The 20,960-nt window shown below is 48.1% G+C and overlaps 1 protein-coding gene across 1 annotated transcript in view; it reads left to right on the forward strand.

Moving 5' to 3' along the window:
• The window catches only part of CFAP57 (cilia and flagella associated protein 57), a 150,743-nt gene that overhangs the window by 115,625 nt on the left and 14,158 nt on the right, over positions 1–20,960 (forward strand). The window contains exons 15-17 of the mRNA XM_065409883.1: positions 1,053–1,226; positions 3,465–3,623; positions 4,431–4,574. Coding sequence (XP_065265955.1) covers positions 1,053–1,226; positions 3,465–3,623; positions 4,431–4,574 — 477 coding nt within the window. The remainder of the gene's footprint in view (positions 1–1,052; positions 1,227–3,464; positions 3,624–4,430; positions 4,575–20,960) is intronic.

The raw sequence follows: 20,960 nt of genomic DNA on the forward strand, positions 1-20,960 counted from the left end.
CTACTTTAGCCCTGGCCTCAGGACTCACACCAGGACACTGATACAAGGCCTTATGTTTCGGGCCCTCTTCCTACTACACCCTCCACTGTTCTCTTGTCTTCAGCCCTCTCCGACCCTCAACTCAGGCTTTCTGGCTTAGAGCCAGCAGGCACCTCTTTCTGCTGCTCTTCCTGCCTTCAGCTCTCTCTGGCCCATGGGTCTCTGGTTTGGGGAGGTCAGCCAGCAAATACCACTTGCTCTGCCTGCCTTCAGCCTTCCCCCAGAAAACTTCTTCTGGGTTCCGACAGCTCTCATGTGCCCAGACTGACTGACCAGGCAGCTCTCACTTGTATTCTTCCTGATTGACTCTTGCAGTCCTGACTCACCGGGTCTCTCGGCTCTCTGACTTTCCCTGATATTGTATAGATCCAGGTACAGGTCTGTCTCATCTTACGCTGGGGTTACGTTCCGCAGTCAGCGCCTAAAGCGAAAATCGCCTATCGTCAAAATTACATTGAGTGTAATGGCGGGCGGAATCGCCCGCACTACAGAAACAGTATTTAAATTGTTATTTTTCTCTCTTTTTTTTTTTTTTTTTTTGGTTTTGCCGACCATGTAAAGCTGAAATCGCACATGTTAAATGCGCCTAAGATGCGACAGACCTGTACTTCCCTGCCCTCCTAACTGGTCAAACTAGGACTACCTCTTGTGGCACAGAGGAGCTGGACCTATTTAATTTACAGGGGCCCACCACCCTGTGACAGTCTGTTAACAATTTTTTGAAAGAAATTTAATCATCTTGGAATTGAAATTTGTTTAAATAGTGTTAGTGCAGTCAAAGATCAGGGATCCATTAAAGTATACATATGCTCAGAAGAGAATGATAATTACAGATAAGTAAGTAGTTAACTCTTCTTCCCCATCGCCAATAGCTTCCACAGATTTCATGGACCCACTGCTACTATTCCCCAGGCCCCTCTGAGGAGAAACTGAACAAAATACAAAGTCTGATAGTTATGCTAGAGATCTTTGCCGTCCCACCTCTGTCTCCAATTTTCTTTTCCTGATTCCAGGCACAGGATGACGCCAGGCAGCAGCTTCGAGAGTTTGAAGAAACTAAGAAACAGATTGAAGAAGATGAAGATCGGGAAATCCAGGAAATCAAAATCAAGTATGAGAGACGACTTCGGGAAGAGAGAGAATCAAACCTGCGGCTGAAAGGAGAGACAGGAATCATGAGGAAAAAGGTAACTTCAGTTCTCTAAGGGGATCTGATTTGGCACCTGGAATACTAAGGCTGAGTTGAGTGTAGAATGTGTTCAATGAGAGTACTAGTCTATATCTAGACATGTATGGCATTTTACTGAGGCATGAAAGGGCAACTGCTCCTTCCTATAATATAGCTTGGGAATCTTACAATATTAGGAGCAAAAAAAGAACCTATGTTCTGGTGTAACAGTGACTAGATTAAAGGGAGAAGAGAAGTTACAGGTTCCCCCTGCCACAGGGGCAATGCAGAGCTTTTCCCTCTACTAAGTTTACTGATATCTAGTACAGTTTGGGGCACTATATAAATAATTAATAACAATAATAGATAGTCCCATCTCTTGCAATTAAACTTTCTCATGCTTCTCAGGAGACTTTGCTACAATTTGATATTTATCTTACTGTCGGGAAAGTATTCCTGGTAATGAACCAAAATTTGTGCCCAGTTTTATCCCAGTTCCCTTAATTTTCACCCTTTTGTAGTAAACAATTCCTTTCCTTCCTTGGTGTTTATACTCTTCAGATATTTGTAGAGGGTTATGTTTGTCATCATCATAACACTTAAACAATTTTCAAGTAAATATGACTGCATTAGAATGACAAGCTATACAGTTGTTGCCAAAGTGTAAGGAAAATTCATACCCTCTCAGATCTCTCTCAGGGGTAGGTACAAGTCAAGCAGGATAAGATTATGTACTGTATTTGAGGTTTGACCCCTTTCATCCATTTGTCAGTACTGTCCTGATTACCATTCCTGATATAGTGGCAGGTTGCTACACAGCATGGAGCCATCTCTGCCATCTTTCCTTTCTCCCAAGGTCAGGTAGTTTTTCCACATCACTTTCCAGTTCCCAGTAGTATAGAAAGTGTCTCTGTCTCCATCTCTTCTGTCACATTAGCTGCACAGTCGCTCCTCTCAGGGTTTAGACTGTACTTTGTGTGTCACAAATTCCACCTGTCGTTTGTGGTCACTGATTCTGTGCTTGGAGAGAGCCTGCATTTGAATCCAAGCACACGCTTAGTATCTACTCTTCCTCCCATCTGTGCTTCCTTCCACATTGCAATCTATCCACAGAACAGTCTCCTTTTCATATACTCCTAATGACCCCCTCTCTTCATTCATATTCCTCCATAAAAGCACACACACTGCTCCATAAAGCCTTCACCACAATTTCCCAGGAGATCTGCAGTGCTTTGTGACTGCACCTTCACTGCGTGTAATTTATGTATCTGAGTTGAATTTCCTGTGTTTATACCAGAGGCACAATTTAAGCATTCATAAGAAAGAGAAAAGAAATAGCCTTTGCTCTTGTGAAGATCTGAAGATAAGCAGAGCATGATGTGGTCTTCCTGAGTCTGCAGATGGCTCAGTAGCCTCTCCTGTTTTCAGAACTTTGCCAAGAAGCACCAATGTGCAATTAGCAAGACTCTGGCCAGTTAGGGTATTTCTATACTGCAGTGAGAGATGTGATTGCAGTTTGGGTATTCATACCCAGCTTTAATCTAGCTAGTGTGGCTAAAAATAACAATGAAGGTACGGTGGCATGGGCTTCAATTCAGACTGTACAAGCTCACCCAGAACCCTGGATATGTACTTGCATTTCTAGCTCATGCTGGGATCCATGCTACTGTGTCGTCACTGCTATTTTTAGCTGCATTAGCTAAATTAATGCTAGCCCAAGTATGCCTACCTGTAACCTTGAAGTTGTCTTCAACTCCTCCCTCTGTCTCAACTCTGTGCATCCAAAACTTGCTGCCACCTTCTCCATAACATTTCTCACACCTAACCTTTTCTGCCTGTTCATGCCACTAAAACTCTTATGCAGAGTCATCATCCCGTCTTGTTTACTGACATCTTCTCCTGTCTAGCTTCCCTGACATCCATCTTGCCCCCTTCCGATCCATACACAATGCAACTATTGAGATCATTGTCTTCCTTGCCTATTGCTCCTGGCTCCTCTCTTCTCTATTGTATCCACTCAAAGCTTCTTCTGACCTTCAAGGCTCTTCTTGTTACTTGTTTTCCCTCTTTGCTTTCTTCCATGCTGCCTCATCACATGAAATACCCTTGCTGAACTCATTATTAAATTCATTACTCTCTCATCCTTCAGATCCCTTCTCATAACTCACTTCTGCCACATTGCCTACAAGAAATCAGCCAAAGTAGGATGGTTAAATTGAATGGCAGTTGGAGAAAGTTAGTATTTGTGTGTCTCTAGTTCAATAGCCTACAGAAGGAGATTGAAGAGCGCAGCAATGACATTGAGACAATGAGAATGGAACAGCAGAAGCTGCAAGGTGTCATTAAGTCATTAGAAAAGGATATTCTGGGACTGAAGAGAGAGATTCAAGAAAGAGATGAGACTATCCAAGACAAGGTGAGGCAGAGCTATGACAGTCTGAGTAGCTGAGTTTTGTCACCCTCCCCTCACTCAAACACTGCTATTGGTATTACAATTCTTTGTATTGTTGTAGCACTCAGAGACTCTAATTAGTATCTGGGGCCCATTGTGCTAAGCTCTGAAGAAACCTGAACAAGAACACAATCCCTGCCTTGAAGAAGAGCTTACAACCTAGAGTTAAGGACTCTGTGAGTATGTCTAAACAGCAAAGAAAGCAGCTGACCTGTTCCACCTGACTCGGGCTTGCAGGGCTGCGGGACTGTTTCATTGCTGTGTAGACTTCTGGGCTCAAGATGAAGCCTGAGCTCAGGGACCCTCACACCCCACCCCCAGTCTGAGCCCAGAAGTCTACACAACAATGAAACAGCCCCGCAGGCCCAGCCCCGTGAGCCTGAGTCGACTAGCATGGGCCAGCCAAGGGTGTCTAGTTGCTAGTAGACATACTCTATGTTTCTTCCCTCCCCCCAGATCTTTCCTTGGGGATCTGTAGCTCAGGATTTCGAGCTACTTACCCCTTCCTTGGGTTTTGTAACTGATATCTATATTGTCATCCCTTCCCGCTTGTTCCTTGTCCCTCTCTGTGGGATTTGTGATTTAAGGTCTCAATCTCCATTTCCATTTCTCTGAGGAACTGTGGCTATAGTGTCTTCCCCACCCCCCCCCCCCAACATCCAGACATCACTCCAGGGATCTGGTTGAGAGGTCTGTGTCTGATTCTCACTGGCCTCCTGCTTTGAGTCTTTGCAGAGAGCACTGACTTGTACATATGTTTGCTTGTCCCAGGAGAAGCGGATTTATGACCTAAAAAAGAAAAACCAGGAGCTGGAAAAGTTCAAGTTTGTACTGGATTATAAAATAAAGGAGCTGAAGAAGCAAATAGAACCCCGTGAGAATGATATCAAAGCAATGAAGGAGCAGATCCAGGAGGTGAGCAGTGCACTCTTCTGACCCCTGCCACCCAGCCCTCCCTCTTTTCAAAGGGATGATAGGGCAAATGTACTAGGAGACTGCACCACATTTGTCCTTTGATTTGCCTTCTTTAATGAGCATGAAGTATTGACTCACTCTTAATCCAAACTTGATTTCTTTGTTACCAATAAAATGACTTCTGCACATTGGCCATCCCTTCCCCTTTATACCAAGTCCCTGAGGTGACCTTCTTTTACATGGGAATTGCCCCAGTGGATCAGACCCAACCAGTGTGGGGTCCTGTTTCAAACAATGGTTAATGCCAAACTCTGCATAGGAGGGTGTAACTCATTTTCTTAATACATCAAATTGTACAATACTAACCTATGGGAATTCTTAATTCAAGATTTTATGTGAATGAATGTTTGACTTCCACTTACATCAGACTGTTAATCCCATTGTTTTCTTTCCAAACCTTCACTCTCACCACAGAAACTAGTCTCCAGTCCCCAGATGTTGAGGGATTTTTTAAAAGTTTTGGTTAGAACTAAGACATTTAGGAAGTCACCTAAACTTTTGAAGCCTTTGGAGACCTTAGGCCTATATCGTTCTTCAAATGGCTTCTGCATATTTCCATGCTTGGGATGCAGCAGATTCATGCAGTTCAGATGGTGGAATTTAATTCATATGCTGGTTGGTGCTCTCATGCACCCCTCCCCCAACTGTTCCTGAACATTCTAGGGGTTTAGCTATAATGAATGGCATGGCACTGCAACCATCTCCGTTCCTTCCCACCACCAGCTGCGACAGACCAGGAACAGCTCCAGAAAGAACCCCAGGCCCCTTTTATATAGTGTGCTTAGTGGTTAGCTAATAGTTTAAATCACTTTACTGTCAATATTTTAGTGTAGGTTTGTGGTTTTATTATTAAAGTGTTTGATGTTAGATTACTTTTAAATTATCTTTGGAACCAAGAGAGACGGTGGATCTAAAAGCAAAGAGATCAGGGTTCAGACAGCATGCCTCATGCCCAGTGCCATATCTGTCATCAGATCAACACACTTGGTGCCTGACTTGTCTTGGAGAGTGACACTCACTAGGTGTTCTAGATATAGTGCTTTTACAAGAAGGACGAGAAAGGAGAGTCAGAACAAACTGAAGGCCATTCTGCTTCAGGAAGCCCTTGCAGTAAAACCTGTCAGTGCTGAAAAGACAGGTGGCTCCAGAAAAAATCTTAGACCTGCTCCAGCATGCAGTAAAGACTCCAGACATCCTCTTTCAGCAGCAGACTTGTTCATTATACCAGATCCTCATGTACTGGACCCATTAGTTGAGGAAACAAGGAGAGAGCCACTACAGGCTCTGGCCATTCTGTTATCATCGTCTGCGATCCCTCAGGGTTGAGGATGATCTCTTTCACAGGTGGTTTTTTGTGTGTCCCCCCTTTGGTGACTGGAGGATTTTGATCCTTAAGCCGCAAACTCATTGGCAAACATTGCAGGTCATGTTGGAAGACAGGGTTGGGCCATGATTGCTGCATAACAGTCATCTGTCCTTTCTTTTCTGGAATTTTTCTGGGACCAGGGCAAGGCAATTTTCCTCAAAAGTGATCATCCCTTCTCTGACAAGTCTTTGCCAGTTAGCCCTGTCCTTGGCTACTGTCTCCCAGTGCGTGGTATCAATGTTACGTCTCTTGATGTTTGTCTTAAGGGTGTCTTTAAAGCATTTCTTTTGGCCTCCCCATTTCCTTTCTCCTTTGGTAAGTTGGGTGTACAGTAATTGTTTTCGTAGGCATGCATCAGGCACGCGCACACAGGACCTCAGTACTGAAGGTGTTGGCCTCCGTGAGGACACTGACGTTAGTGCGGCAATCCTCCCAGTTTATGTTGAAGATCTTCCGGAGAAAGTGCTGGTGCTGGCATTCCAGGTTTTTCAGATCTTTTCTGTAGGTCACCCAAGTCTCGCAGCCATAGAGGAGAGTTGGGATTACCATCGCTTTATAAACTGAAAGTCTAGTGTATGTTCTAATGAGATTATTGAACACCTATTGAGACAGTCTGCCAAAGGCAAGGCTTGCCCAGCGGATTCTGTGCTGAATCTTGATGTCTATGTTTGCTCTCTGTGAGAGATGGCTGCGAAGGTAGGCAAAGTGTTCTACATTTTCCAGTTCTTCTCTGTCAATGTAAAACTTCCTTGCCGAGTCTGATGATTGACCGGGAGCTGGCTGGTGGAGAACTTTTGTTTTGCCAAAGTTCAGGGTTAGCCCTAGGCTTTTGTAAGCTTCAGCACAATCATCTGCGTACTGGAGTTCAGTTATTGGGTGACCCTACCAGGAGTACAAGGCTCCCAATGGCATTGCTCTTGGGGTCTTTAATACATGCAAGCTTCTCCACCACGTTAAGATGGCAGCCCAAGGAGAAGCAATTCTGTTATAGTGCTCGCTCAGATTCATTATTCAGATCCAGTGCCTCCCATATATTCGGCTCCAATATGACTGACTCTGGAAAGAGAAAGCTCTCCTTGAACAGAGCTGTGCCCTATGGAAAAGAGAAGATGAGTAGAAGAAAGTCAGCTGTTAACTTGCCTGTCTTGTCCTAAAATACCATCCAGTTCCCCAGCTAGATATTTGGCTTCAGTTCCGGAACCTTTATTATCACCCATAATTTCTGTTTCAGATCCTAGATTAGAACAACAGTTGGAATCGTATCAGGGACCACCTGGTTCCAGCCTTCATCTGGGATTAAACTTTTGGGCTCTCAAACAGTCCCTGAGAACTCTTTGTACTATAGTGAACCATATCTGCACGTGGATTATTGGTTGGAGTGGAGGGTGCCACCATAGTATAGACTACCTTTTTCTTGGAGTGGCCACTCTTGGGATATGCGCCCATTGATGTTGTTGAATGGTGTAGTCTTCTATTAATTATGCCTGTTAGAGTACTCACAAATCCCCACCCCATCTCTCAGCATTCAAGCACGTTTTGAGGGTGGGGCTATATGAACAGGCATGGCAGCAGTTCCTGCCTCAGTTCCAACCACTGACCATGGATGGATGTGAGCCTTCTTCAGAGTCAAGATCTTTACTCTTTTAATAATTATATAGTTAGTTGTTAATACTTTTAAATGTTAGTATTAGTATTACTGTTAGTTAGCAATGGCAGATTTGAAGATCAAAAAATACAGATTTAAAAGATATTTGTCGTGTCCTGCAGTTTTTCAGGCATCAGACATCTGTGCATGGTGCGTAGGAGAAGGGCATCCCCTTCTCGTTGCGCTGTCTGCAGGATTTTCACGCTGCGAGCTAGAAAGGAGCGGCAGAACAGACTCGAGGCCCTCTTTCTGCAAGAATCCTTATCAGTTAAAACCTGTGGATCTGAGATTTCTAATGCTCCAGATAAGAGAGATAAGAGGCCTGAATAGGCTTCAGGACCTTCTGGTATCAGGAAACCTTCTACTTATAAAGCATCAACTTTGACACCAAGCTTCAGATCTAAAAAGACTGAGTGTTTGGTAACAAAACCCTTGGACCCATTTCTGATAAGGGTACAGACAGTAATTGAAACAGTCTTGGACAAAAGACAGTCTGTACCTGAGGCCTCTGCAGAACTGGGACCTTCAGTTCTGAGAAAAAAGAAGGCAAGACTAAACATCTTTTGGTGCTTGGCATTGTTTCTCATTCTGGGGATCCTTCGGATTGTAAGTATGTGGATCTGCGATGCACCACAGAGTGAGTTCTAAAACAGATAGTATCATCAAATTATCCTCTTTGCTTAGTTCCTAAGAAATTAGCAAATCCAGGTATTCCATCAGCACCAATACCATCTAATGTGGTTACCACACAGGTACATGTGTAACTGTGTTACTTGGGTCTTCTAGGTTCTTCTCTGAGACCAGAAGAAAGATGTTTGGATAAAGATCTGTCACAATGCTCTCCTTCTCACAAGTGACACACAGTTGTTTCCTCACCACATGAGTTTTTGATTGTTAACTCCATCTCCCAGGACACCTATAGGGTCACCTTGATGACCTGGTGTGTGTTTTGTCTTCCTGATTCCTGTTCCTGTTTTGTTTCCTGGTTCTTGATCCCTGAACTCAGTGTTCCTGTTCCTTTTTCTTTTGCGGGGAAAAGCTGCTTAGGACTTGCTGCTACATATCTGCTATTTGAACTGTTACGTTTTGTTCAGATTGTTGCTGACCTAACCAGTTCATGGTTATTACATGTTTTGATTGACAATTTACCTGTGTGTCTTGCTTTGTTTGTTTGTTTGTTTTGGGGATTGCTGCTCTGGGATGTATCTATTCCGCAACCTGTACATCCTTCGATTGTTGAATTGATACGTTATTAGGAATTTTTTGAACTATGTGCAGCTTGTGCTGACTCTGAGGCTGCTAGGTTACCCTTGCTGCAGAACTGCTTACGCCATAATGGCACTGATATTTATGATGGATTCTCAAAGCCCAAGTTCTTCTTTGATGTAACTGTTCAGTGTCACGAGTATTTTGGCACTGGCAATTCTGTTCTGTTAAAGAGGAAAATGTTTTTTGAAGCTCACCACCCGCCCAACAAAACCATGTGTGAGTTTGCATGTCATTTGTGGCAGTTGGCCCAGGAATTTGAGGATGTCATGATTATGATCATGTTCAGGGATATTTCTGTGATTGACATAGTCAGTGACTGCTTGGGCAAATGACTACTGGCAGAAGATGTTAGAATGCTAATTTTTAATGCCATGGTTGCCAAGAGTGAAGCTTTTGAGAGGGCTAGAGCTGAAAAGGGTTCTATGACTCAGACTGCTGCAACCTTTGTGTCTACATTTAAACCATCAGCTGCTCCTCCTACTTCCATCACCCACAGTCATACAATGCTACCTACTCTCTCTCTAAGGCCTCAGCAGTTAAACTTGTCAGTTCCTCACTGTTTCTGCTGTGGTAGTATGGGTCACTTGGCCAGTTTCCCTACCTGCCTAGTTAGAACTGCTGTGTTCCAGGCTTGTGGGAAGGAAGGCCTCTTTAAGTTAGGGTGGCATGGTGCAGTGGCTCACAAAGACAGGAGGCCTGAAGTGCATACTGTGAATGTGGAACCACATGAGACTACTGTTACCAGGGCCTCTGATATTTCCTTTACTATAATCTTCTCACGTGGCAAGGTGCTGGAGCTGATGTCCTGTATTATGGAAATTAATGGTACACCACTCAAGTGCATGCTGGATATGGGTGCTGAAGTTAATGTTCTCCCCTCTGGGTTAGTTCACAGTTTGGACATTTGTCTGAGTACAGTGGTGATAAAAGCTTGGCATTTGTATACCTTACAGACAGTGGGTGAAGCTGTATCCTCTGTGCTTTACAAAGGCATAGCCTGGACTGCATAGTTTTATATTGTTAAAGGCTCAGCTGTTAATGCTGTTCCATTATTGTTGTATGATCTGCGCTTACAGCTTGGTATTATATATGAATTTGCACAGGACACTTCAGGTGTGGTTATGTTGGCTAGAATAGAAGGGAATTCCCAAAGTATTGTTCAGAGACACCAGGATTTATTTAACGGAGACAGTGTGTGTTCTCTCTGCGTTAGCTTTGAATGCCAAGCCCTTTGCACCACCTGCACGTTGTTTACTTCCTTGCACTTGTGGACAAGATCTGAGCAGAATTGCAGCACGTGAAAGATAATGGTGGAGACGGAAGGGCCTACAGATTGAAGCTCACCCACAGTGATCTTGTATAAGTAGGATGGCAATCTTCAACCGCACACAGGTTTTAGGGCACTGTGATAGGCGGCACTCAACTCCTGAGTGCCCCCAGTGGCTGTTGCGGTACTGCAATCTTTTTCCGTTCCTGGTGCTCCCTGTAGGTTGCCAGCCTCACTAGGTCAGACTTCTATCCAGACTTCCATCCAAGTCACAGAGTCAAAAATGTACCCCTTCCAGGGCAGCAAAGAGTTCACCAAACTGTCTGCCCTCACCAGAGTCTTCAGCCCCATCTCTGGGCCCTTTAAATCCAGCCTTTTGCTTGGGCTTCTGAAGGAATTTTGTACCCTTCTCGGGGCTTAGGCCACTTTGCCAGTGGCTGCTGGGAGAACCTGGGCCCACCCACTATTCTGAGTTCCAACTAGAGACCCTATAAACAGCAACCATGTATGGCTTCCTTTAATTAATTGCTGCTGCATTCCCTGGGCCTCTTCCCACCTGGTCCCTTTACCTTTGCCCATTACCTTAGGGCTAAAGTTCTCAAGTCCTCTCTCCCAGGTCCAGTAAATGCAGCCTGTAAAGCTCCTTTGGCCAGAGAGGAGCACTGTTCCTCACCCTTCTGGTCCCAGCCAAGAACGGACCTGCTGAGGCCCTGCTGCTCCTCTTAGGTAGGGTGACCAGATCGCAAGAGTGAAATATAAGGACAAATTGTGTGAGTGGGGGAGGGAAGAGAGTCACAGGTGCACAGCCCCGACCGGAGCCATGAAAGGAGGCGCACAGCCCTAGGAAGCTGCAAGAGGGGTGTACGGCCCCTGCTGCAGCCCGCACCACAAGCCACAGGGCAAGTACTCAAGGACTCATGGCCCCAGCTCCAGCCCCCAGCAGAAGCCACGGGGCCAGGGGCACAGGGCTCCAGCTCCAGCCCCCGGCTGAAGCCACAGGACAGGGGCACAGGATCCTGGTTGCAAAGTCAGACCCCGTTGCAGGGCAGGGGAGCGAAGGGTCACAGTTCTAGCCCTGGCTCCAGCCCCAGCCGCAGTCACAGCGGGGAGGCCCACAGTCCTGCCTCAGTGGCTGAAGCAAACCAAGTCACAGAGGTCTGGAATCAGTGAGTGTCACGGTCCTCCTGACTAAATTATAGACTTAACTGTAATCCATATTAAACTTACAGATTTATTTGTACACTAAACAAACAACAGGGGTAAAGGGCCGGGTTTTTTATTCAGTCAATAAATCAACTTCCCAATTTGCATACCTCTCAGACATGCCAGAAGTCTAGTACTTCTTGGATGACTTTGCCATAGTCTTGACTTGCTTCTGGGCAATCACAAAGCTGTAGAAGTCCCTGCAACTCATCCGAAAATTAATTTTGACAAGGGTTTCACTCCGCACCAAGTCTATGCTGCTTCGATTCCAGTCATCAGTCCATGCACCTTTCATGATTGAAAATACATGGTCTGTTGCTTACTGGTATACTGAGCACGTATGACACCAGCTTTGTCATGTTCAAGAATTCAGTGCTATCGTCCTTATTTCTCAGCACTTGAGACCAGAGTTCCCCAACTAAGTAGTTTCCAGGCTCCAACTCGGAGTTGATGTCTTTTGATGACACAGTGCTCATCATAGAGCTGATCAAGAGCCACTGTTTTCTGGAGGTTTACAGCTGTCACGACTGCAGACAGATCCTTGTATTCGAATGCCCTATTAACTTTGATGTTCAAGCACTGGGTATTGAACAAGTAGCCAGTTGTTGAAAAAATCAAATCATTTCTCCAAATATAGGATCTACACATCATAAAATTTCATGAAGTCTTTCTGGAGACATGCAGCAGTGACAGGCAGCATCTCAGTTAATGCATTTTCAACTCTGGAGCCAAAGAATTTGTCATTCTTCCGGTGCTGAAGTTTAATTCTCAGAGTATTCATTATGGCATACACTTCACATGCTGTCAGAGCACAGTATCATTGAAGATTTTCAGGACATTCTGGAGGAAAAACAGATGAACCTCAACTTTGCTAGGCCCCTCACCTTGTTCACCGTTTTCCATGTCCGAGAAGAGCATCCATAGAGATTTTGGACACTTCTCACTGCCCAGAGAAACAAAGTAGCACTTAACAGCCTGCCATATATTTACAAGCCTGTTTACAGCTGGGAAAAGACTCAACCATCGTGTCGGAATGTGGCGCAGTAAATTGGAATACTCCATATCCACACAGTCAAACATATCTTTCAATGCTGCTACTCTCTTAGCAGAACTGCTGAAATGATTGAACGTCTTAATCACCAGAGTCTCAATGTCAACTTGTAGGATATTGCTAGCATGTTTCACAGCATTGTGCACAACATGGGCAGGGCAGTTTGCAGGCAAGATATTTTTGTTTTGTTTTTTTTAAATTCTGGTACACTGATTGTCACTTTCCATAATTCACGTTTGCATTATCAGCACAGTAGGAAGACACTTTATTTAGGTCTAGTTTGTGTGTCGCAAGTTTTTCAAGTAATGTGTTGCTTATTGCCTCTGCAGTCTCTTTGCTTTGCTCATAGAAGTCTAACAGTTTATCTTGGACCCCATGTTCGGGTATCCAGTATCTCAGCGATAAGGGGAAAGTTTTCACATTGCCCTTGTTAGATGCATCTGTGGCAACTGAGAAATAGGGACTGTCTGCCTTGCTGAGGTCTTTTAAAAATTCTGTTGAGAGCGGTGACAGCACATTTTTGATCAATGCCTCCGCTTTAGTCCGGCCACAGCTGACATGCTTCGCAATCGTTGAATCTGGATACAAGGTAGGCGCCAGTTTAAGTTCACAGTCACACGAGTGATAGGAGTGTTGATGGACTACTGTGTGGTAAACTTGAGTTAGCTCAACAGCGATAACCTTGTTATTGAAGGATTCATTTGGCCTGCTGAAAAAATGAGACCAGGGTATTGCTCTTGTGAGTCTTGGTATTTTGTTCATGATTTTTTGAATCAGCATGATGCTTAACATCAGACTCACCGCCATGGCAAATGCTAAATTCCTTCTTGCATGCTTTACAGAAGGCTTTTGAATCACACTCGTAGGATTTCCGAATCCAGGTGTAAGTGGCTTCCCATTCTGTCCTGTATCTGCACTGTCTTTTTTGTTTTTTGGTAGTTGGCTCTTCCCTTGCCATTGCCATGTTGGGTGGGGTTTTCGGCTGAAGACCGTTACCTAGCTAGCTAGCTAGCCACTGAAAAGAACTGTGCAGTCTCTGTGCTTACGTGTTATTACGTGCCCACTGTAGTTTGTCCTATGGTATGCACTGTGGTTCAGAACTGTAAACTAAATATCCCTACTGTAAATTGCATTACACCTGAAAACAACCTGAAAAACCAAAATTGCCAGTAGATAATAGAGCATAATCGGGTTTAATGGGACATTCCCAATCGACTAATTTTCTATTTCACTACCAAATTTTAAAATTTACCTGAATATTGGGACAAATGGAATCCCAATTGTACATCAAGCAGATGCATGCCGCCAGGAGCAATCCCTGCTTGCCAGTGTGGGTAAGTGAACTGGGCAGCAGCTTAGCAGTGCTCAGCCCCGGCCTGCCCTGGGTGGAATCAGCATGTGCAGAAGCAGGTGCCTCCTTTCCTTGGCTCTGCCATGAGCTAGGTGGACCAGTCTGCACACACTTTGCTGGGGGAGCCCGGGCCACACTGCTGGGTCAGCCCTGCTGACACTCACCTCGGGGAACTGCCGGCCGCTTCCCAGGAGCCACCCCAGGTAAGCAGTGCCGGGACTCACCCCTGCACCCCCTACCCCCACCTTCAGTTGAGGAGGTGAGCAGCGGGAAGGGCAGGGCCGGCCAGGGGCAATGGGGCACACTGGTCCTCCTGGCCCTGTGCTACCAGCATGCCTCTTCCTGTTGGGAGTGGGCCCATGCTGCGCCACACAGCTCCCCTGCCCAGTGCCCCCTGGATCCACTATGCTCTGCACCCCCTGAACCCACTATGCCCAGAGCCCCCCCACACCCTCCCCCACATTTCCACCACAAATGCACAGTGCTGTGCACACCACCACCCCTGCCCACAGCCCCACCACAGCTGCCCAGTACCCCACACAGAACCCCCCACTCGCTAGTTTCCCAATACACACAGATTTCTTCTCCCTCCCTCATCCCCCCCCAGTGCCCTTCCCCACAGCCCCACTACCACAACTAAACAATGCCCCACACAGACCCCCAATGCCCTGACACACACAGATCTCCCCCACTACCCAGCACCCCCCGACAGGCCCCCACTGCTTAGCACCCCAAAACACACAAACCTCCCCCACTGCCCAGCGCTCTCCACACCCTCACAGCCGAGCACCCCACACACACCTCCCAGACACTCATTCCATCACACCCTGCCCCCTTCCCTGGCCGCACTCACCAGCCCTGCTGGGAGGTCTCTGGCTCCTAGGGTCAGAGCAGCAAGGGGGGTCTCCAGACTCTCCACGTACTGCGCCCACCACAAGTGTGAGCTCCGTGGCTCCCATTGGCCGGGAAAAGCGCCAGTGGGAGGTGTCGGTGCCACGGAGCGGGGCTTGCAGGCCGGAGCAGCACGCAGAGAGCCCCATACCCACCACCGACCCTAAGAGCCAGAGGGAGATGCCAGGGGGCGAGGTGGGGGGTCCCGGCAGTGCCTACCTGGTGCTGCTCCCAGGAAGGATCTGGCAGGTCCCTCTGACTCCTAGGATCAAGGGCGGCCGAGGGGTCTCCATGTGCTGCTCCCGCCACAAGCGTGAGCTCCGTGGCTCCCATTGGCTAGGAAAAGCGCCAATGGGAGCTGCCAGAGCCGCGGAGCGGGGCTTGCAGGCGCCGGCAGTGCGCAGAGAGCCCCCCGCCCCAACCCTAAGAGCCAGAGGGACCTGCCGGGGGGCGAGGTGGGGCGTCCCGGCGGTGCTTACCTGGGGCGGCTCCCGGGAAGCATCCTGCAGGTCCCTCTGGCTCCTAGGGTGGAGTGGGGGGGGGGGCAGAGGGCTCTCTGCCCACTGCCAGTGCCTGCAAACCCTGCCCCCACAGCTCTGATTGGGCAGGAGGGAGCCGGTGCAGGACGCGGAGACCCCCTCCGCCTCTGTGCCTAGGGGCCGCCCGCACTGCAGGCTCCTTCCAGCGGGCGGCGCACGCGGCGCCAGGAGCTGCTCCAGGAAGCGCCGCCATGCCAGCCCTGTGACTTTGGCGATGATGGTGAGCGGTCCGTCCCCGATATCGGAACAAAGGGCATCCCGACCGATGTGCGGTTGGGACGCGGGACAAAAGGGTTAAAATCGGGACTGTCCTGATAATATCAGGATGTCTGGTCACCCTACTCTTAGCTGAGCCTGCTGCATTCTGATTGACTGCTTCCACAAGGCATCTCTAGGCAGGCCTGGAGGACCCACTTCTGCTACTCCTTTCTGGGGCTATGTGTAGTAGGACTGTAGGGCCTCCAACAGTGTACCGGGTACACCCTGTCACAGGCACTTAATAAATATGTCACATGTGAACGGTTTCAACTGCCAATCTTCAAAGAGGTGACTTGCTAGGTAAGTGGATCTTGAATTTTCTGTCTGTTGGACTACCGATCAAGTTATTGGCAAATACTTGTGGCAGAGAGTTTGCAGCTATTATTGACTTTCAGCACACCATTTGGGAGGTACTGCTTGCAGTGACTTCCTTCTGGCTTAGTCTCTGCTCCTGAGGTATTTCAGACCGTTGTCTCTCAGCTCCTTGATAATATCCAGGGTGCATATTGCTATTTGGATGACATTCTTATGAAGACCTTTCCTGAACATAATTGTTTTCTGGATCAGGTACTAACCCAACTCCAACAAGCTGACATAAAGTTGAATGCGGCCAAGTGTAGTTTTGCAAGGTTGGCATCGTCATATGCAGAAACAGTAGAGTAGACTGTATGGTTTTTACTGAAAGACATGCCAATTAACTTAGCACAGACTGCTGACACCATTCTTCAAGATGCTGAACTGCGCGAGGTGATACATGCTTGTGACAGAGTGCTGAGAACCAGTAGCTGCCCCAGCACACTGATCACTTAAGCATTAATTATTACCACCAAGAAAGGCCTGATGGAGGAGGAGAGTATTTAATTGCCTAAGCCGACTGGGAGTTGATGAGTCATGGAGCTAATTATTCCACCATCTGGAAAGGCTAGTTAAAAGCACAGGAAGGAAGTGCAAAGGGAGTGGGGGCTAGCTCTGCAATGGGAAGCTAGGTTTCTGGCGGGTGAAATTGCTTCCTCTTCCTCTCCCTAGAGGAAAAAACTGTGGGTTGAAGGAGACTGTAGTTAGAAGTGCTGCGTAGGGATTGTGGTGGGGACTTGATGGTGGTAACATTAATAAAACTCACAGAGATGTTGACATGCAAAAGGCATCCAAGATTGTTTGTGAGGAACCCCAGAGCAGTAGAGGAGTCTGTCCTCTGACAGTGCTGTACAAGTGGGTTGGATGGACCCAGGCCTTAAGAAAACTTTGTCTATATTTTACAAAATTCATTCTGAGCTCACAGTGAAGACGTACTACTCGATATTTCTTATGCACAGGAGCCCAGATGACCATCTCAGCAGCACTGTGGGAAGCAGTGCTGGATGTGGCTTATAAAGGACGTTTGGGAGTTACGAAGATGAAGGAACTACTGCGTAAATATGGTTGGCGGCCAGTGCTGTGCTCAGACATTGAGTGTCATATGAAGGCATGCTTAGCTTGCACAATGCATAGAACTATTGTTCCTCTGGCCCGTTTGAAACCAGTAGTTATGGAGCATGGCAGGGAATTGTGGTGGATATTACTAACCCCTCTATTCCACTGCATGGCTACACACTGGTGACTGTTATAGACTATTACTCATGATACCTCTTTGCATTCATAACTTCACAAGGCATTGCAAAGGAGCTAATTTCTTGCCTAACCACCTGAGTCACTCTGCTTGGCCTACCGGAGAGCCTTGTTTCAGATAATGCGACACCTTATGTATCAAGACAGTTTGAAGGCTTTGACGAGTATTGATACAGTACATGGTAAATCTGCTGTGTACCATCTTCAAGGAAATAGCATAACGGAGAGACTGCATGGGACTCTGAAGAAGTATGTAGCTCATATACTGGAGGAATGTCAAGATACACCCTTCCCTATTGCATTAAATTGTGCTTTATATGATATTTGGAGCAAAGCTCATGAAAGTATTGGAGAAACCTCATTTTATCGGCTTTTCAGCTGACCTCTGAGGACCAAGTTTTCTAGGCTTATGGAAAATATTCATCCCATCCCTTTGCCATCATTGAAGCCAGCTGATGTGACTAGGAAATATGTGAGTTTCAACAAGCGTATCCGTGCAAGCAGCATATGTTAGGGGAGGATATGGAAGTGATTTCCATACCCATGCAGGGAGCATGTCAAGTGCATTTACCACGAGGAGAATGCATTGCTAATCAGCAAGATATACTGCCTTCTGAAAAGGGAACAAAGAGAGAAGAGGATGATTTTTCTGCTTACAATGATGTCATGTGGCCAGTTGGGAAAGTTTCACCCCAGCACCAGTAACTACCCCTGAGCTAAATAAGAGGTCCCTGGATACCTGGTGCCTTCGGCTAGCCTAAGTTCGCTCTAAGCTGCGCAGCCGTGCGGTAGGGTGACCAGGTGTCCGGCTTTTGACAGAACACCCTGTCGAAAAGGGACCATGGCGGCTCCGGTCAGCACCACCGACTGGGCCATTAAAGGTCCGGTGGGCGGCATCACTGAGGCAGGCTAGTCCGTACCTCTCCTAGCTGGCACCGCACTGCACCCCAGAAGCAGCCAGCTGATCCAGGTCCTAGGTGGGGGGGGACCACAGGACTCTGCACGCTGCCCCCACCCCAAGCACCAGCTCCGCATTCCCAGCCAATGGGAGATGGGGGGGCGGTGCCTGTGGGTGAGAGCGGCGCGTGGAGCTCCTGCCCCCCCCCCCAGGACCCGGACCTTCTGGCTGCTTCCAGGGCACGTGCAGCACAGTACCAAGACAGGCAGGCAGCCTGCTTTAGCGCCCCCCCCCCCCCCGTGCCACTGACCGGGAGCCACCCGAGGTAAACCCGTACCCCAACCCCCTGCCCCAGCCCCGAGCCTCCCCCAAATCCAGAGCCCCCTCCTGCACCTGAAAGCCCTCATCGCCAGCCCCAGCCCAGAGCCCTCACACACTCCTGCACCCCAGCCCTGAGCCTCCCCAAACCCAGAGCCCCCTCCTGCACCCCAAAGCCCTCATCCCTGGCCCCAGCCCAGAGCCTGTCCCCCCAGCCCAGAGCCCTCACCCCCCATGTACCCCAACCTCCTGCCCCAGCCCAGATCCCCTTCCCACACCCTAAACCCCTCATCCTCAGCCCCACCCCAGAGCCCTCATCCCCTCTGCACCCCAACCCGCAGCCCCCTCCCACACTCTGAATCCCTCTGCCCCAGCCTGGAGCCCCCTCCTGCACCCAAACCCCTCATCCCCGGCCCCACTCAAGAGCCAGCACCGCCAGCCTAGAGCCTTCACCCCTTCCCACACACCGACTCCCTGCCCCAGCCCAGTGAAAGTGAGGAAGAGTGAGGAAGAGCGAGCCACTGAGGGAGGGGGAATGTAGTGGGCAGGGAGCGGGGCCTCAGGGCAGGGGTGGGGCCTTGGGGAAGCAGCGGGGCTAGGGTGTTCTGTTTTGTGCGATTAGAAAGTTGGCAACTCTACCCGTGCAGCTGCCCAGCAAGCTATCAAGTGCTGTGCACTTCAAGTGCCCCTTCCCCCCACTGCCGCACTGCTCCTGCCCTCTGCCTTGGAGCTGCTCCCAGGAGCCTCCTGCTTGCTATGCATAGCGCGGACGAGGGGGGCACCAATGTCAGAGTGTCCCCTTCCCCTGTCCATCCTGCCCCTGTATCCCATCTCTCTGCAGAGCAGTGGGGGGGGGAGATGCAACAGGGCTCAGGAGTGGGACAGAGGGAACTTGTTGGTGGCTGCGGCTCTGTCTGCTTTGAGTGCCAATCTACTTAAAAGGGCAACGTAGTTAAAGGGGCAACACGTGTCTCTCTCTCTCACACACACACACACACACACTCCCACACCCACACACTTTGTGTCTGTCACACACACACACACACACACACACACACACACTCTGTGTGTCTCATATACACATACACACACTCTGTCTTTCACACTAACCTCCCAACACATACTTGTGTTGTTGTTGTTACTTCTTGATACTTCCTGCAATGCACATATACTCTGTAATTGTCTTCTTTCAAAGTGCTGCTGTTTGAGTTTTTTGACTGGTCTATGCATTTCATAATTTTTATTTCTCTCTTACGCTTAAATTTAATTCTTTGAGTAGTGAGTTCTAAAATGCCTAACCTATCCTGGCTGAAGTAATTATCCCTATGGTAAATTTTAAAAAATATATATTATATCTAGTTTTTTTGTTTCTGTTGGTGGCACACATCCGCACATTACCTCGATAATTTGGTGCACATAACAAAATTAATTCCACACATGGATGGGAAAAATTAGAGGGAACATTGCTAGGTACCACTGAATTTTTGGGGAGAAGGAAAAGAAATTATGATGACACGTGTGTGTGTGTGTGTGTGTGTGTGTGTGTGTGTGTGTGTGTGTGAGAGAGAGAGAGAGAGAGACGGGTGAAAGTAACTTACAGGACCTACCGGTACGGCCGGAGTTCTGAGCGGGGGCGTGGCCTCACCCGGAAGAGGCGTGGCCTCAACTGGAAGAGGCGGGGCCTCTCAAGATTTAAAGGCCCTGGGGCACCGGCTGTGGCTGGGAGCCCCAGGGCCTTTAAATCACTCCGGGGCTCCCAGCTGCAGAGGTGGCTGGGAGCACCCGGGGCTCAGGGGCAAATTAAAGGGCCCGGGGCTCCGGCCGCTGCGGAGCTCCGGGCCCTTTAAATCCCCACTGCAGCTCCAGCAGCCGGGCTCGGGCGGGGATTCAAAGGGCCCGGAGCCCTCTAAATCCTCCCCGCAGCTCCAGCAGCTGGGCTGGGGCTGGAATTTAAAGGGCCCGGAGCTACCGCCGCTGCGGGGAGCCCCGAGCCCTTTAAATCCCCACCGCAGCTCCGGCAGCCGGGCTTGGAGCTGCGGGGGGATTTAAAGGGCTCGGGGCTCCCCGCAGCGGCCAGAGCACGGGCCCTTTAAATCCCCGCTGCGGAAGCCGGTGCAGTCCGGCACGGCGTGCTGGCTCTTGCCAGTACACCGGACCGGACCGGCTTACTTTCACTTCTGGTGTGTGATCTGCCTTGTTCTTGTTCCTGTTTTGTTGCCTGGTTCCTGCTCCCTGAACTTGGTGTACCTGTCCCTGTTTCTTTTGCAGGGGGGAAAGCTATTCAGGGCCAACTGCTACATATCTCTTGTTCCGACTGTTGTTATATTTTGTTCAGGCTGTTGCTGATATAACCAGTTTATGGTCATTATATGTTTTGACTGACAATCTACTTGCATGTCTTACTTCATTTTTTCATCGGGCGATTTCTGTTCTAGGGTGCATCAGAATGTAACAGTCATCTAAGAGAACTCTATCACCTCTGTTGCTGTTGTGGAGCTCTACCTGAGTGGTATCCCCAATTATTTTCTTATCAGATCTGGGCTCAGATCTGCATTAAGAGGAAGAGAGTGATCCAACTGTTTTTTCCAGAGCCTCAATATTGAGGGGTGTTTTTTTAATCAGACTATCATAAATTCATGCATCCTTCTAACTATGATATTATACC

The sequence above is a fragment of the Emys orbicularis genome, chromosome 8, assembly GCF_028017835.1.
Source record: "Emys orbicularis isolate rEmyOrb1 chromosome 8, rEmyOrb1.hap1, whole genome shotgun sequence".
Lineage (NCBI taxonomy): Eukaryota > Metazoa > Chordata > Testudines > Emydidae > Emys > Emys orbicularis.